This window comes from Urocitellus parryii, chromosome X (genome assembly GCF_045843805.1).
Source record: "Urocitellus parryii isolate mUroPar1 chromosome X, mUroPar1.hap1, whole genome shotgun sequence".
In the NCBI taxonomy this organism is placed as follows: Eukaryota; Metazoa; Chordata; class Mammalia; order Rodentia; family Sciuridae; genus Urocitellus; species Urocitellus parryii.
Window position 1 is genome coordinate 22,237,827 of NC_135547.1, and position 15,590 is coordinate 22,253,416.

Below are 15,590 nucleotides of genomic sequence, written 5' to 3' on the forward strand. Positions count from 1 at the left end.
AATACAGAATGAATTTGACAAAAATCAGGCTATATGCACGTACAAATATTCCACAGTGAATTCCACCTTTATGTATATCTATAAAGTGCCAATTAAAAATGGACAAATAGGGGCTGGAGTTGTAGCTCAGTGGTAGAGCGCTTGCCTTGTACATGTGAGGCACTGCATTCGATTCCCAACACCGCATATAAATAAGCAAATAAAATAAAGGGCCATCAACAACTAAAAAAATATTTTAAAAAAATAGACAAATAAATAAGTGAAAGGAAGACCAGTAGAGCAGAGAAAGGGGAAGGAAAGCAAGGAGGCACCAGGGACTGACATGGAGTAAATTAAATTCCACATATGTATGAGTTTGTCAAAATGAACCCAACTACCAAAACTCATTAAAAATCAAGGAAAAGCTATTGGGAGAAACATACTACTAATAAATTAGTATAGAGGTGAAAAAAATCATGTGAAATAGTTGCTTCTGCTGCAAAGAAATGCTATAACTTTCCTTTTTATTTGTGTGATGTCTGGACCGACTGCTACTTAAAGTAATAAAATATCAAAAACTTAAAAAAAATGAACCCACTATTCTATATAACTATAGAATAGTGGGTTCATTTTTTTAATATAACTAACAAAAACAAAACAAACAAAAACAATCCCACAATACAATTTTCTAATAGACAAAAACCAAAACGATAACTGTCCTGATAAAATTTAAAATATATTCAAGGAACAAGAATTGGGCTGGGCATGAAAGACAGTGAACAAGATGGACATTATTACCCTAGGTACATGTATGACTGCACCTATGGTGTGACACTACATTGTGTTAGACCAGAGAAATGAAAAGTTGTGCTACAATTGTGTACAATTAATCAAAATGCATTCTGCTGACATATATACCTAATTAAAATAAATAAATAAATTTTGTATAAAAAGGAACTGGGCTGTGGTTGTAACTCAGTGGTAGAGTGCTTGCCTTGCACATATGAAACAGTGGGTTCGATCCTCAGCACCACATAAAAATAAACAAATAAAAATAAAAATAAAGATATTGTGTCCATCTACAGCTAAACAAACATTTTATTAAAAATTAATTAATTTTGTTCCTCCAGGGAAAGTCCTAAGGTCATTCTTTTAAAAAAAGGAGTGGGATAAGCAATGCTAGTGATAGCTATCTCAGAAGCAAAAAAAAAAAAAATTGATATAAACATAGAGGAATGAAATCTACCCTATTATACTCTTTACAAGTTTGAATTAATTAACCTGCATAAGCAGGTACCATTGTTATCCACATTTTATAGAGGAGGAGACTGAGACACTGGGACATTACATTCTATGACCACACAATTAGAAAATGGCTGAGCTGAAATGCAAATTCAAGTAGGCTACTATAAAGTTCATCCTACCGAGTCCTGTACTAAATAAATCAACAGATTACATGTCCACAAGTGTGGAAAATCCACAAGAAATACTGTAAACATACTGGCTATAATAAATTAAATCAGCAAGATTACAAGATGTAATCTGTATATTAATAACATACAGCTAAAACATACAATGGGAAAAGAAAACTTTACTCACAAAAAGATTCTAAAAAAATTAAACAAATGGCCATTAACTCAGCCCAAGATGCAACAACATTAAAGAATAACTTAAAACCTATGCTCCTAGACAGGAAGACTTTACTGTAGCAGGGATGGCACCACATATACCTCTTAAGCTAATATGCAGATTTGGTCACATTCTGATCATCTCTGCCTTTTCTCCTGCTGTCAACCCCCACCACCCCAAATCTCTCTCCTGGTACTTCCCTTCCTTACTATCTGATGAAAAGCCAGTCATACTTTAATACGTAGCTTCCAACTTTTCTTTATGGTACTGACTTTAGGAGGTTCAGGTCACCACCCAATCATTAGGTACCATGAGAAAATTCTGTGTCACACAAAGGTCTGGCACATGAAGACTATAAGGACAGCAATTGGGAGGACTGAGGGTATTAACTTTTCAACACCTGCAAATTATTATTTGGTTATGGAACATTAATGCTCACTAAAATACTAATCTGTTCTGAGTCTAAATAATGCTCTAGAAATACTTAACACAGAAATGAATGAACAAACAAGTGTTCACCCCAATATGGAAGAGGGCGCTAACAGGCTTGTGGTCACTGGTTTTCAGTTCCATGTGACTCCGGTAATTAAGCTGATTAACATTTGTTCCTCTCCAAAGAATTCTGTCACACCAAGCTGGAACCCGACATTTTCCACTGTAAATAAAAAAAAAAAAAATGAGATAGAGTGAGAACATATCACAGAAGAACATACTACCTACCACACTGGTTTAAGACCTGCATTAGGCCCTTTTGTTATATGTTCCCAAATAGCCATGTATTCCTTTCCAAAGGACCTCTATCATCTACCTGACTACATTGCAAGCTCTGTTAAGAGACTGTGTCTGCTTGTCTGCCATGGAACTCCTGGCATGTAAGCATAGTATCTGGTGTAAAAGTGGCTGCTCAATGAATAGTTATCTAATGAATGAATAAATGGTTCTTCTAAGATTAGGATTACATCTTCAACAATTTTCTTAAAATAGCCTCAAATGGTCAGGATTCTATTCTGAACACTTCCTCTTTCTTTGCTCTATGTTGCAACATACAGATAGCTAATAAAGTTTAAAAATCCAAGCCTCTATTCCTAAACTAGGTTTAATCTCTAGAGAGGATTAATAAGAGATTTCTCCTTAAACCTGAACTTTTATGGACAAATGTAGCTTCTTCTGAAAGAGATGAACTAACTTCAAAGCATTTAAGACTGAGCATGTAACAATCCATAGACAACTAAGAGTAGTAAGAAACCTATTCATCATTCTAGTAAAATAAGCAACACCTTGTACACCTGATCTAGAAGATGACATGAATATTTCTTATCAGTAGCTCTACAGCTAGATCTCAAGTGAGGTGAGTGGAAGAAACAAGGTAAAATATACATCATCCATTAGTGTCACTTTTCTTTTGGTGACCAGCTCCATTGGAACATAGGAATACAGACTCCTCCCACCCCATGCTGCCCCAGAGTTCTCAGAGAAGGAAACAGCTGAGTATGCCCAGGGATGCTTTCTCTTTCAAACTTCTGTGTTCAACCAGCTAGTAAACTATAAGAAACAAAGATTGTAGGGAGAAGAAAAATAATTACCAAGAACTTACTGACAGGAGCACTTCACTGGGGTGATTAGGCAATCAAAGGGTCTCCTAGATCATTCTTAATTTTCTCCAATAGTGGCAGATATGGAGTCCAGGCATCAGTATTTTAAACAGCTCTCTAAGAGATTCTAACATGTTCTCAGGGTTAAGAACTACTGTGCTAGAACAACCTTTCATGGCTCTATGTTTTTACCTTTTGGTATCTTGCATTAAACAGCTGAGAAGCACTTTGGGAACAAAGGGCCAGAAGAGGGCAAAAGGCGAGAAACAGGGGCAAGATCAGAAGTCAGAAATCTAAGCAAGGGCCGGTGTTGGGGTTCAGTGGTAGAGTACTTTGCCTAACATGTGTGAAGCAGTGGGTTTGATCCCAGCACCACATAAAAAAATACACAAATAAAATAAAGGTACTGTGTCCATCTACAGCTAAAAAATATTTAAAAAATCTAAGTAAGTATGTTGAGGTGATAAAAATACATACTACAGGCAACCCATAAAACTTCAGCCCTGACATAAAGTAATACTTTCCTAAGATAAGATCACTTTTGAGTACACAGAAATTAAAAACACCCTGGTAACAGCACTGAGCCATTAGGTTTTTATCTCTTCTCACGGTATGGACTAAAAAATCCCTAGTCTCTTACTTACATAGGAGAGACAAATATAAGATTAAGACTTAATTTATTCGGTGAGGAGGTTCTCATTACTTTACCTGGAATCCCATCGGTCTGTTTTCGAGTCATACTTGTAAGTGGGGATAAATTTGATTTCCCCTTCATTGAAGTCGACAAAAGCTTTTTTCTGTGTGCGCTGGATATTTAGCTAAAGATAGGAATAATTTCACATAAGCATAATACTCTCTTAATGTAAGTGATAATCAGGTTGATTAGTCACTACTCCCATTTCTTTTTTCTTTTTTATTCTTGGAAGTAGGGATTGAACCCAGGGTGGTTCTACCACTCAGCTATATCCCCAATATTTTCCACCCCTTTTATTAGTGTATTAAAGATGTACATAATAATTGTGTTAATTTTTACATAATCATACATGCATGGAATTTAATTTATTCCATTACAGTCTGCCTGGGTTCCCCAACTTTTCCCCTCCTCCTATCTCCTATTCCCTCTTTCTCTACTGTCTACCTTCCATTTATTTATTTGTTTTTAATGGGCGCTTTATAGATTTGTCAAATTCATTCTGTATTTCCTCTCCTTTCCCATCCCTCCTCTCTCCTAATTTGAGACAGGGTCTTGCTAAGCTGCTGAGGCTGGCCTCAAAGATCTTCCTGCCTCAGACTCACTCCCCAGCAGCTGGGATTACAGGCATATATCACCATGCCTGGCTACTGCTTCCCTTCCTAAGTATCCAATTCCACAGCTTTTACAACTGTGGGGGACTACATAAATAAAATTTCTGTATCTTATGATTTAAATATTGGCATTCCCACAGCATCTAAATTCACCCTCATATAGGATACACATTATTTGCACATCACTAATTTTTTTATTACTAATAGTGGCTAGAGGTAAAATGGAAACACGAAATTTGAATAATCATAAGTTCCTTGGAGCTGGGCAAGAACAATCCAGCAAAATTATAATTAAATATAAACAAACAATTGTTAAATGGATAATTCAAAAAATTGAATTCAGGAATAGTTACAAATTGTTTTGAAAGTTATCCTCACTCAATTATTTTACCAGAGTTACATAAGATTCAGAATTTACTCCAACTGTACTCCTTTTGGAGGCAGGAAAGAGGAAGAAATGCAAAGAAATTAGCCAAACTCAATACAAAGGTAAACAGTCAAGAAAGGTTCCCTACAAAAACCATACTACAGTAAAACATCTGAACTTTGACCATGTCTAAAGGCCAAAATGGTTCTCCATAAAGATTTAAAGACATGTGAATTAAGTGAAAACATTTTCTTTCCTCAATAAGAAGCATTCATTCTTATGCTAGTATCGTGATATTCTGTGTATTTATTCAAGGGAAATAAAATCAATATATCAAAGTGATACTTGCATACCCATGTTTATTGCAGCTCTGTTCTCAATACCAGATACAAAATCAATCTAGGTGTCCAACATGGATGAATGAATAAAGACAATGTGATATATATGCACAATGGAGTATTATTTAGCCATAACGAAGAATGAAATAAATCATGTCATTTGCAACAAACTGGATGGAACTAGAGGTCGTTATGTGGTTAAGGGAAGTAAGCCAGACACAGACAATACTAAATGTTGTCTCTCATATGTGGAAGTTAAAAAAAAGGCAACCTCAATATAAAATATGATACTAAAGGCTGGGGAGGGTGGAGGGGAGGGTAGATTTGATTAGTACATGCTGCATGTATGTGTTGATATATCACATTGAACATTATTAATATATAATAAATGCATGTTAATCAAAAAATTAAAAAGCTTCATCAAATTGTGTTTTTATGTATGTGCAAATATCCCACAATGAAACCCACCATTCTGTATAATTCATTTGGATAAACCAATAAAAACAATCTTGGAAAGGATTTCATTCTTCAATGATGTTTAGGTAACCAATCATCCTTTCCTTGGGTGAATTAGATTTTTCAAAAAGGAAAATTTCAAGACAAAGGAAAATGTGTTCATTCTTTCTACTTGACACTGATTCTAACTAGAATTATTTTACCAGAATCTAAATGTGTTTTATGGAATAAACTGGACTCCACCATAAAAAAAATCACTAACTTGTAATAGCCAGTATCTATATACTGAAGTTAAAATTTAAGTCACATGCTGGGTCTAGCAGAAAATATACTTACTGTCTCACATATATGGGAACAGGATTCCTGAATATCAGGTTTTACCTGAATGTTACAGAATTAGTGCCTTTTCCACAGGTTTTAACACAAACAGCTATATACCAGCTAAGGCCCAACTTGTCAATCAGTTCAAATTAGATTATAGCTTATGCTATTCTTCCCAAACAAATCTTTCTTTTTAAAACATTTTTTAGTTGTCAATGGACCTTTACTTTTTGTATTTACATGAGTTGCTGAGAATCAAACCCAGGGCCTCACAAACATTAGGCAAGCACTCTACCTCTGAGCCACAACCCCAGCCCCAGCAAACAAATCTCTTTTTGGTGCTTCCCAATCTCCCTCATGGGACATCCTATTTTTTTTTAAAACAACCTCCAAGCTGTTGCTCAGTCTGCCAAGTAATCATAGAACAGTTTTCCCTGTTCCATCTGCCAAACCACAGCAACAGAACTGAAGGCCCACTTCCTCCAGGAAGTGTTCTCCAATTAACCCCACCCATTCTCCAACTCATTTATACAAATCTCTGCTTGCTAATGTTATATTTACTTTTTATCACCAATGTTATTTCCCCTCTTCCCATCCAAACACTTAATCAAAGCACTATAAATACAGTATGTACTCAATTCATCACTAGTCACACTTTTTGCAAGACAGTATGACTTTTCCATCTCTTCTTAGAGTAACACAAGCCTGTCATGTGTTTATTTCATACTCCTAGTAATCTCTACCATTGAAACTTTACTTACCTGATCGAATTTTAAGAGTCTCTGAAGATCATTCTTACTAATAAGACTTTTCACTTCACTGGCATCAGGCATGCAAAGTCTGTAGTTCAAATCTCCCAACCAAATTACAACACTGAGGACCAAGAAATATTTGAACAGAAGTAGAATCAGCATAAAAATCAGAGTAGAATGAAGAAAAGAAAATGAGTAGATTATTTACAAGGATTCATTCATCATTATAAAGGTTTAAAACTATCATTAACCCTTTGGGGGTAAGTACTATCAACACCTGAGAGAGAAAGGATTATAAAATAGGGGGTGGGAAAACAGATACTCTGTAAATGAAGAACAAAACTGGGAAATATAGTATACATACAGGATTCAGCAGCCAAGGAGTTAATGGACTGAGAAGAATACGGTTTATTTGCTGGACTAGCTTCAAAGTTTTGCCTGGTTGCTTGCCAGGTATTTAGGGGAAGAGAACTGAACTTTTTTTTTTTTTTTTTTGACTCTCAGAGCTCTGAGATTCTTCAGACTCTGCTAAGGTCTGCATGATCAGGACAGCTCTCTGAGATGACCCAGTAGGAAAATTAGGTCCAGGGCTCTCCAGTATAGCCAACCTATCTACACCTGCCCAAGATTTGAGGGCCAAATTGCAGTTAAGAAGGAGACTGGAATCCCATGGGATACTTAGCTCCCAATCACAGTGTTAAGCCTTTGAGATGTGCTGAAAGGGAGACCCTAAAATTATCAAATCAAAACGGATTCTCTTGTGAGCTATCAAGTTCCCAATGAGTAATGCTACCAATTCCAAATTCAATGTGAAAATTTTGAGATAATGAGGAAATAAATTTATGTAATTGTGGGGCAACTTCATGAGCATAAATTTCAAGGCCTTGACTTTACCACTTTGAAACAGAATTACATATGATCCTAACAGTTGAAACAATATGGAAATATTCTAATACCACTACCCTTCCCTAATCTTTCCTCAATTATTCTACTCTCTACTGATTCTAATACCCGTAAATCATCCTTTGTTTTCCTAATTTCCATCTCAAACTTATCCCAAATCACACTCTCAGAAATTTAATGACCAGTATTAACTAATCATTTTCCACTATCACCCCATAAATTCCTCAAAGAATTTATGCTTCTATCCCTATTAAGTCCCATTCTTCACTAACCTCTTTCTGCCATCCCTATTAATAATCACAGCCACTAAAAATAGTAATGTGGATTTGTATGCACTGACTTGGAGAGAAATCCATAATAAACAGGATGATATGGTCACATACAATAAGCATGTGTGTGTTTGTATATGTACAAAGTCTAGGATAGCACTGTTGAATGGAATTAATTATAATGCATGTCACAATAAAATTTTAAATTTTCTAGTAGCTGCATTTAAAAAGTAAAATAAACAAATGAAAAAAAAATTCCCTTAACCCAACATATCCAATTTTTTATTTTGACATGTGATTAATATTTAAATTGTTGAGATGGGATACATTTTTCCCTACTAAGTTTTCAAAATCCAGTGTACAGTTCATGCTTCCAGCATATCTCAAACTCGGAGAGCCATTTTCAAGTGTGCAACAGCCACATATGGCTATTGGCTATCATATTGGACAATGTAGATGTACATGGATATACACCCAACGGTTAAGAATGTTTCCTTTGGAGATTGGGATTGCTGGGGAGAGTAAAGGATGAGAAATGAGGGGTTGTTACTGTTAAACTTTTATTACATTCACAATGAACACTTCTATTTTATAACAAAAACAAAAATTGACTGAATCAACAGATCCCTTCAGCATTATTCTAGATGCTCCACTAATTCCCCTACCCTTTCTTTTGATGGCAATTCTAATTTCTCTACCTCAATGAGTCTGCTATTCCTAAAAAAGATCCTCTATTCTTTGTGACCCCAATTCCTAAATGGAAATTCCTCATTCTTCATAGCTCTATAATTTCTCCCCACATTTAATCTCTTCTTATGCCTATATTCAAAGGCCATGGGAGATTTGCCACTCACTCATGTTTCATAATGTTCAGTTGTGGAAGGGTCTGATTGGGGACCACAAAACTCATTCTTGCACAGATGTCCTTATAATCTTGATTCCTTCTCTCAAAGTCTTCCACATGGGCAGCCAGGTGGGAATTAACAATGCAGAAAGTAGTGTTGTGAAACACAAATCTCACAGCTACCCCACCTTTGTTTCCCTGTTAGCAAAAGTAATTATTCAGTTAGCACAACAACTAGAAATTGAATTTATTGTGGACATAAACAATAGTCAATTTCATTTCCAAAGTTACTCACCATTTTCCCCATGATTCCAGTTCCAACTGTTTCTGTAGCAACATCACGGATGTACCGATATTGATCCTTTCTGGCAAATATAAGGAGCATCATCCCAACAAGGCGAACTAATTGAACCTATGAATGCCCGGAAGTTAAAAGGGTTTGTAATACCACTTTTTACTGCATATTTAACTTTCCAAAATAAATATTTTCACCAAAATGATATACTAATCCCTAAATCTGAATCCAAATCCTCTAATTTCTCACCAGATCCCATAAATTAGAAAACAAAATTCTCTGGGGAAGCTCTAATATGGCTGGCTAATAAGAGTTAAAAGCCTTAACAGGTGTAGTGGTGTACACCTGTGATCCCAGAGACTTGGTGGCAGAAGCAAGAAGATGGCAAGTTCAAAGTCCACCTTGACAACTAAGCAAGACCGGCTCAAAATAATAAAATAAAAAGGGATGGGGATATAGCTCAGTGGTAGAGTTCAATCCCCAGTATCTCCTCCCCACACACACCCAAAACCTTGAGTGACAACAAGTACATTCAACTCTAGATCTATTAATCACTGTTTAGCCTACCAAGAGTCCATTAAAAATTGAAATAACAGGGACTGGGGTTGTGGCTCAGTGGTGAAGTGCTTGACTAACATGCATGAGGCACTGGGTTCGATTGTCAGCACCACATAAAAATAAAATAAAGGCATTGTGTACACCTACAACTAAAAAATAAGTATTAAAAAAATGAAATAACAAAGACAAGGCTGCTATCCCAGTTTCTTCCTTTCACTTTTCCTTCTTTGTTTCTGATTTCTAATTTTCTATTAAATTTAAATCTATAAACAATAATTCTTTTTCCTTTGATTTTTTAAAAAAAATTTAGTTGTTGATGGACATTTATTTTATTTATTTATATGTGGTGCTGAGAATAGAACCCAGTGCCTCACACATGCTCAGCAAGTGCTCTACCACTGAGCTATAACCCCAGCCCTCCTTTGATTATTTTTAACCTGTGAACAAGAGTTGGAAATATGTGTAAGATGTTTATTTGTTAGTTTTTGGTGGTGCTGGGGATGGAATACAGGGCCTTGCACATGCTAGACAAATGCTCTACCACTAAGTCACATTCCTAGCCCTTGAGATGTACTAATCAAAAACCTATATGAGAATAATATCTTTAGGAGTTATGTTTCCTATATAAACTGTTAAAAGATAGGTAATTACTCAGATTACTCCTTTTAAAGAGCTCAGGAATGACAACACTGTGTTAATGTGTATTTGTTTTTAATTATCAATATGAGAAAAATAAAACTGTTTTCTCCTTAAGCCTATCTAAGCAATGAAAATATTGGGTCAGAAAATTAAATCTTTTTTCTTAGGAAATAAGTGTGAATAATTAGTCTGCCCTATCTTAGTATCACACAGGAAAGAATTCAATTAAACCATTCTTTAGAAGAAGTTACAGATAATGGAATAACTCTCAGTGAGTTCTATTTAGTCATATACTAAAAAAGATTATTAAATGCAGCTTACTTTCTTATACTTGGCTTTGGAATGCAAACCCCTTTCCACAGCCATGGACCACTCTTGTTCCTTCACAGATTCAAAGTAGAAAAAGGCCTCTGTGCTCAAATCCAGCTCCTGGAATCTGAGAGAAAGAAGAAATGAGATCTATACCTTTTCCGAATTATCTCTGGCTACCTGTTCTGTTTCTTTGCTGAGAGACACTGTACCAATAAAGAATGAGGAAGAGAAATTTTATAGAACTGCTCTGTTGACCTAGATTATCAGTAATTTAAACAAGTAAGATTATCAGTAAGTAAGTAAGTTGCTTTTTTCCCTAAAGAATGAATCTCCACTATTGTTATTTATAGGGTATACAGAAAACAAATCAAACCTCCCTCAAGGGATAATGGCAGAGCTTTGCTCTTATAACAAAGGAAAAGTCATTATTAGAATTGACTTCAAGTTTTGTTTTCTATCTAGAATATAGTTTTCTATGGATTTCAAGAGAACCAGGTTCTTCTTTACACCATGTTAGGTATCTGTTTCATTCTGATTTCACAAATATCCACAGTAACTCTCATCTATATGGTCACAGTAGGTTTTTACAAAATATGTTTTAAAAGAAGGTAAACATTATGTAAACTAACATCAAACATAGCCAAAAGGGAGTTCTAGAAGTGTTCTTTACCCAATGCAGTAGATATCAGGAGGATTCGGATCACAGTTCAGCCAGGGTTCTAACGCGCTATCTGGAGACTGGCCATTCACATTCCAAGTTCCAACAAAAAATCTAATACATAATACCAAAAATAATTTGAAAACAAGGGTCAAGTATGAACAAACAGATATCTTCTCTTGGCATTTCTACACAAGGGTATATTCACAATAAGCCAACATAATTCCTCAAAGTGTTTTGCCACACACACACGAGAAAAAGCTCTTGCATGTAGAGTACAAAGGCAGTAGGTTTATTTTCCCTAAATTTTACATTGAAAGAATCTACAACAGGAGCCAAGTCTCTAATTTAAAAACACAAAGTTAATTGCTCTACCACATTTTCTTTCAGTTAAACCCATCCAAAGTCTTACTTGAATGGAGGGCTTATGGATGGCAAAGGGATATCTTCATGTTGCAAGCTATTCTAATATGGATAACTGTTCTGTAAGGAGCTGTAGTTGCATCCAAAAACTCACTTCCCAAAGGATTACAAGGACATCTGCGTAGGAAATTCTGATGAGGCAGATATAGTATTAAGGGAGGAAAGCAGAAGGGCTGTCTTAAGTGTTTACATACAAACATAAAGCACCGTGTGGAATATGAGGAACTGAAAGTTTTCATAGGGATATAGTTATGATTGAATTAGAATAAATAAGGCATAATAGGACAGCAGATGGAACTGGAGTCTTTGACTACATGGACATTCTCTTCATGAATAACAAAGAGAGGTGTTGTTGCTTCACATACTAGGGATAGATGCCATACACCACCTATATCAGGTCCAGAGAAGAGGATATTAACAAGTAAAGGTGAAATGAAAAATAATACAGAGGAAAGAATCCCATTGATAGACCTTTTAACCAAGAAGACTGGGAGTAACTTTCTTTAATTTAACAAAGTAAGTTAAGAAGTAATGGTGAACTTTAATTTTCCAATATTGACTGGAAAAAAATTCAGCAAGCCAGATAAATATACATACTTGCTTATGAAATGTTCTAGGGAACAATTCACTAGTATATGAGAGCTTGATTTTGTTCCCTAAGAGTGGATAGAAACATTAGTAGATGTGACATTATTAACAGGTAGAAAAACCAAGGGAAACTGTAGCCTCTACATTATTTTGGATATCATGCTATTGACCAGCATCGAGGCAGGGGCTTGAATTAAATGACCATGTTATACCTAACATTTTAGACTCAATAAGTAGAAAAGAGACTAACTTGAAAGTATGAATGTTGACATATTCTTTTTCTCGTTTTGCCAGGATATGTTTGATGAGACCCTCCCGCTGGCCAGACTGGGTATTTGGTACAAAGAGCTTCCGCATGGTGTTGGTCACTTTGGGCTGCTCTTTGTTAGAAGCTTCTTTTTCACGTGGAAGCCTAGAAAATAAATGAGGAATTCAAAGTAAAATTTCCTAAAATATAAGTCTCCTACTGGGGAAATGCTTCAATGTAAAACTTACATTCTATTCAATGAAGGAGGTGGAGGTGGGGGTTCCCGATGAATCCCCATAGGCTGATTTTGTGAATTTATTTTCTTGTCCAAGTTCATAGATGAAAAATTATCCTCAAATCCAAGAAGCCCTGAGGACACAGAACCCAAAGTCAAATGGGGAAAAAAAGCTAACATATAGCCAGGGTAGACACAGCTTTTTTTTTTTTTTTTTTTTTTTTTTTTTTTTTAAAGAGAGAGTGAGGCGAGAGAGAGAGAGAGAGAGAGAGAGAGAGAGAGAGAGAGAGAGAGAGAGAGAGGGAGGGGAGGGGAGGGGAGGGGAGGGGAGGGGAGGGGAGGGGAGGGGAGGGGAGAATTTTAATATTTTATTTCTTAGTTTTCGGCAGACACAACATCTTTGTTTGTATGTGGTGCTGAGGATCGAACCCAGGCCGCACGCATGCCAGAGAGGCACGCTACCGCTTGAGCCACATCCCCAGCCCCTAGACACAGCTTTGATTTGCAGCAGTACTACTAAACAGAAAGATACCAGAAGGTTCATAACTATTTAGGTTGGGGGAAGAAGGACATCAACCCTGAAGCACTGACACATTAACTAGAACAACAGATGTTTACATTAATTTGGAACCTGCATAATAACAGCTAACATTTATTAAAGAGTTAGCACTGTTTGACAGTGATTATATCAGTATCTCACTTAATCATCACAAAACCTCACAAGGTAGGCACTGTTAAGAATTTCCCCATGTTATAGAAAAGGAAACAGAAGCTCAGAGTTGTTGAGTAATTTGACCAAGATCATATAACTAATAAGTGTCAGACTTGAGATTCAAACCCAGGCTGTCTGGCTCTGGAGTCTGTACTTGTTACCACTATGCTGGCTCCTGAAGAACTACTAAACCACATAAAGGATTAGGAGTGAACATTAGTCAGTGGCCACAAACTCAATAAAACCACTCCACAGGAATCTGTGTCTGACATTGGCTTTAATCCATATCATCTCATCTGGCCTAATAAAATCTAAATGATCTGAAATGATCACATCAACCAGGGAGAAAAGAATCCTTTCAGTACCTGAAAAAACAGAAGGTTTGTCCTTAGTGTCTAATTTCTGGTACCAGCTAGATGAGTCTTTTTGCTCTGGAGCAAGAAGCTGTGACTGAGCTGGAAAGATAAGGGTCATTGTCAGAAACTGGAGAGCCAGGCTCTGAATGAAATTTATCATAAGCAAAAGCAATTCACTCAACACTCCTCAAATGCAAGGGCCAGCACAATTTCTTAAAGTAATAGAAGAGACTAAGGAAACAAGGGCAGCTCTAAGGTCATCTGGGGGCAGAAGGAAGATTGCATTGTGTGGTAAACTGCATGACATACACTGAAGGTTCTAGAAATTGGCTCAGTGCCCTTATAGCTAAATAGACAAGTTCCCTAACTTATTCCTGGGTTCATTCCTGAAGAAAACAATTAACTATAAAGGCTCAAGGGTGAGGCACTTTGCTAAAGGCCACTTGCCTCTGAACCAACATGTCAGTATTTCACTCCCATTAAAATAATAGAAAGAAAATTACTGAGTCTTGTGTTACCTTCCTGAGCAGCAAGGACCTCTGAGAGAAACTTTAAACAATGTTCCTCATCAGGGATTTCAAAGCGGCGCTCTCTGGTCCAGTCCCCCTGAACCCGAATTTTGCAGCCACCTAAAAAGAATTGAAATCCAAACACATACAGTCATAGGATACAATACTGTGTTGAGATCATATTCTCAACTTACCAGGTTATCAGAAAGTCCAGATCAAAAGATTCCAGACCTCTAACATAGGAAGCACATATACAAGGGATTTGGTGTGGTGGTGGGGGATGAATCAAGAAGGGAAGCCTAAGGGAAGAAGACAGTACTCTCAGGGATGACAACTGTGTTAAAGATCAGCCAGGAAAAAAAAAAAAAAAAAAAAAGATCAGCCAGATCTAGAGATAGAAGCACTAAAACCTGATCTCTCTCTCAGATGACAATGCAGAAATGTCCAAATTCTAGGAAAAGATAAATTCCTCAATCACTCTCCTCTTATTCACAAGAGAAAATTCCTACCATTTCAAATGCAGATAATAGAGTAAGAGTATCTGAAGCATGAAGAGGATAAAGGAAATAGAATGGATGTTTATAGGTTCAGGGTAAATTAAATTTATGAACTTATTAAAAATAGTGGAATTGGCCTGAAGTATGTGGAAAAGAAGCATCTACATCTCATTCTCAACTGAAAAATGTACGCTTTGCATGAACTTACAAAAGCAATATAATGATCTATGTCCAGGAAAGGTTTGGTCCAAATATAGCCAACTAGACACAAATTTACTTTGGGTTTTAATGTTTTATGGGTATAACATCTTCCTTTTTCTGATGACCCATGGTTATTATTTAAGTTAACTATTTGGATATAATGAGTCAGGAAAACTATATACTTACTGGTTTACATTCTTTTTTTTTTTTTTTTTTTTGGTACTGGGTATTGAACTCAGGGGCATTCAACCACTGAGTCACATCCCCAGCCCTTTTTTGTACTTTATTTAGAGAAAAGGGTCTCACTGAAGTGCTTAGGGCCTCAGTAAATTGCTGAGGCTGGCTTTGATCTCTCCATCTTCCTGCCTCAGACTCTGGAGCCACTAGGATTACTGGAGTGAGCTACCACGCCCTGCTACATTCTTATTCTAACAAATTGACTAGGTATGCTGATTCCTGCCCCTCCTTCCCCCCCCCCAAACTATGAGCTCCTTAAGGACAAAGGGCAGGCTGCATATACAGGTTACCCAATACTTTCCATGGTCTACTGTGACCAACTGTCTCAGGATTGTCTGGGACTAAGCAACATCCTACAATTCAACATT

The 15,590-nt window shown here is 36.4% G+C and overlaps 1 protein-coding gene across 1 annotated transcript in view; it reads right to left on the reverse strand.

Moving 5' to 3' along the window:
• The window catches only part of Ocrl (OCRL inositol polyphosphate-5-phosphatase), a 58,521-nt gene that overhangs the window by 23,743 nt on the left and 19,188 nt on the right, over positions 1-15,590 (reverse strand). The window contains exons 5-15 of the mRNA XM_077793909.1: positions 14,297-14,407; positions 13,788-13,877; positions 12,724-12,844; positions 12,479-12,640; positions 11,230-11,331; positions 10,569-10,683; positions 9,051-9,167; positions 8,766-8,953; positions 6,749-6,860; positions 3,909-4,018; positions 2,128-2,263 (exon numbers count right to left, since the gene is read on the reverse strand). Coding sequence (XP_077650035.1) covers positions 2,128-2,263; positions 3,909-4,018; positions 6,749-6,860; positions 8,766-8,953; positions 9,051-9,167; positions 10,569-10,683; positions 11,230-11,331; positions 12,479-12,640; positions 12,724-12,844; positions 13,788-13,877; positions 14,297-14,407 — 1,364 coding nt within the window. The remainder of the gene's footprint in view (positions 1-2,127; positions 2,264-3,908; positions 4,019-6,748; positions 6,861-8,765; positions 8,954-9,050; positions 9,168-10,568; positions 10,684-11,229; positions 11,332-12,478; positions 12,641-12,723; positions 12,845-13,787; positions 13,878-14,296; positions 14,408-15,590) is intronic.